The following is a 3,053-nucleotide window of genomic DNA, read 5'->3' on the forward strand; positions in this document are numbered from 1 at the left end:
AAACATAACTCCATTCTGGGAATTGAGGCAAAGACAACCCACAGATGTTGACTCAGTTCCTGATGTATTGATTTAGTCACTAGAACAAGGTCAGGATGGACCACAGATGCTCTCCCTTATCACCTGACCACGCAGCTAGTCTCCTGCCCTGGAATAGACCAATCATTGCTAGTAAACCTTTGAATAAACCAACAACCTACAGGTTCCCCTCTTGTGTCTGTAGCTTTTCGCTTTAAAAGATGGGCTGTAACAGCTATCCATATCCTTCATATCCCGAACCTGAAGGACCCTGTCATGACAGAATAAAAATCCTCTTGCTTTTGCATCAATTGCGGCTGTGAGTGGTGTCTGGAGTAAGTCCTCCCTTGATGTTTGGACTTCTAGTCCAACAAGGTAACCTTAAACTTCTGGTCTGCCTGGCTCCACCCCTTGAGAGTTGAGAGTACAGGAATCTGCCGTGCCATGGAGAGAACCCAGGGCTTTGCGCAGGGTAGGCAAACGCTCTACCATCTGGGCCACACCCCCAGACGGTGCGTACCAGCTCCCAAGCACATCTGTCTCCACCTCCTTTGCTATTTCACCTTGTGCTTTTCCCAGATAGAAAGTACATTTATAATGATTTTATTATTTATTTGCTCATCTATGAGCTGTGTGTCTCCCACCCTTCCGGGTAATGTCGGTTGCTTAAGGACAGCTGTCCATCACACAGCCCTCCTCTAAGACGCTGGGGAAGGGATTCACAAGTCTGTTTGTTCCACTGTGTCAGGGTCTTTTCAGGTAGTTTAGGCTGACACTAAATGTGCAGTGATCCTCCGTCTCAGTCCCCGAGTGCCTGGATTGTAGACACGCGCCGCCATGCCTTCCTAAACAAATACCTACTGAAAACTGGACAGGAGCTTGCTTTGTAGTCCTGTCTGACCTGGAATTTGCTATGTATACCAAGCTGGGTTTGAACTTGAAATCCTTCCTGATACGTGTACACCATGCTTAGCTTCAAGACTTTTTGTTTTGTTTTTCTGACAGGGTTTCTTGGTGTAGTCTTGGCTGTCCTGGAATTAGCTCTTATAGATCAGGCAGACCTCGAAATCACAGAGACCCTCCTGCCTTTGCCTCCTGAGTGCTGGGATTAAAGGCTTGCACCACTAACACCTGGTGCTTCAGAATTTTTTAATGATGCTTTTAGTTTAAGGGAATTTTGAGTTCACTAGCCAGGTACAGTGGCACATGACTGTAGAGACAGCCCTTAGGAGTTGGAGACAGATGGATTAAGAAAAGCTCCAGCCACAGAGAGAGTCGGAGGTCAGTCTGAGCCACCTGAGACTCTGTAGGAAAAACAGTAATTAATGATGATGTGATTGGACCTACTGACATTCTGGAGTGCTTATTTCTGTCCATACCTGGTTGTTGGGCTTGGTGGACAAGCATTTTCCAAAGTACAGTGTTTCTGTGACACAGAGGCTGTTGCACGCAGGTCCGTCAATAACTCCGGTCTTGTATTTGTCACACTGAAAACCAGGAGATAAAGAAGTAAATGTCCATAAGTAGAACTATCTGAAGGATCCGAGTAACTGAGAGATATGATCTTTAAGAGGAAGTTCTCAAGCCAGAAGATGGTGTTGCACACCTTTAATCCCAGCATTCAGGAGGCAGAGGCAGGCAGATTTAGACAGACCTGCCCGGATTTGAATTTAAGCGTTGTTATTTACCAGCTCTGTGAGAAGCTAGCTATTGGAGCATACACAGAATTTTGGAAGTGTTTTTTTCCCACTCAACATGGTCTGAAGTAGTATGGTTTCTACTTCATCCAAGAAGAGAAGAACTATATTTTCAAAAACTTCATCACAGCTACCTGGGCTACAAGGTTGAGCTCTAGGCCAACCTGGATGAGAATGAGACCCCACTTTCAAAAGGGGGAGCAGGAAGAAGAAAAGGAGAGAAGGAGGGATGAGGAAGAAATCTGAAAGTATTTCAATGCATAATTTGGGTTGAGGTAGAATTAAAACTGAAAATGCAGAATATTCAGAGTGGAAAAACAAAACTTGTAGGATACACCTGGCGTATCTTTAGAGGGGGATTTACAGCCTCAAATGCAAGGCCGAGAAAACACGAAACCACACTGAGTCATTAAAGAGGCTCAAACTCGAGGTTTACACTAAGGCAGGCCTAAAGAGCTCACAGAGCCCTAGCACTAATGGGAACAGAGCAGCAGGTGCAGGAAAACCCAGCAATATCCAGAGCTCCGTCTTTAGAAACTTAAAACAGAAGCCTCAGCAAACCTGACCATGAACACAGGAGAGGAGACAACAAACATTAACAGGGAAGCGCTGGGTAGTGGTTGGGAAAAATACGATGACTTTATGGCAATATATTTGAAATGAACAAGTTTTTAGACAAATATAAATAACAAAAATAATGCCAGAAGATGCAGCAAAGTTGAACAAAATTAATAAACCATTCGAAAATTTTTGTCCTAGACAGGTTTCACACTAACCCAGGCTGAGCTGGAACTCAGTAAGTACCTAGTCTTGAACATGTGGCAATCCTCCCGCACTGGCCTCCCAAGTCTAGGAATATGGCCATGAGCAACCTGGCTACTCGTGAATATTTTAAATAATGAAATCAGAACTGGTGGGGGAAAGGGAATTGCTGGAAGAGGAGGCGTGAGGAAGAAATGAGGGGAAAGAATTAGCACACTGTACGATACCTATGTATGAAGAAGCCATTACTTTGTATGCTACCTAGCCACATAGGTAGAGTTCAAATGTTTTGGGGAGGATTTGGGGGAAGTGCGTCATCTCAAAAGCCCATGCCATTTCCAGTTCCTGGAGGAGGCTGCAATGTTCAGCTACTGCTCCAGCCCTATGCCTGCTTTCCTGATGCCATTCTTCCGAGGAAGTCATAACTCATCCTCTGAGGCCGGGCGATGGTGGCGCACGCCTTTAATCCCAGCACTAGGGAGGCAGAGGCAGGCGGATCTCTGTGAGTTCGAGATCAACCTGGTCTACAGAGCTAGTTCCAGGACAGGCTCCAAAGCCACAGAGAAACCCTGTCTC

The 3,053-nt window shown here is 45.5% G+C and overlaps 1 protein-coding gene across 1 annotated transcript in view; it reads right to left on the reverse strand.

Moving 5' to 3' along the window:
* Positions 1-3,053, reverse strand: part of Dipk1a (divergent protein kinase domain 1A) — an 80,214-nt gene that overhangs the window by 5,242 nt on the left and 71,919 nt on the right. Inside the window, exon 3 of the mRNA XM_005359651.2 lies at positions 1,398-1,505. Within this exon, the coding sequence (XP_005359708.1) occupies positions 1,398-1,505 (108 nt within the window). The remainder of the gene's footprint in view (positions 1-1,397; positions 1,506-3,053) is intronic.

Source organism: Microtus ochrogaster, linkage group LG1, assembly GCF_000317375.1.
Source record: "Microtus ochrogaster isolate Prairie Vole_2 linkage group LG1, MicOch1.0, whole genome shotgun sequence".
In the NCBI taxonomy this organism is placed as follows: domain Eukaryota; kingdom Metazoa; phylum Chordata; class Mammalia; order Rodentia; family Cricetidae; genus Microtus; species Microtus ochrogaster.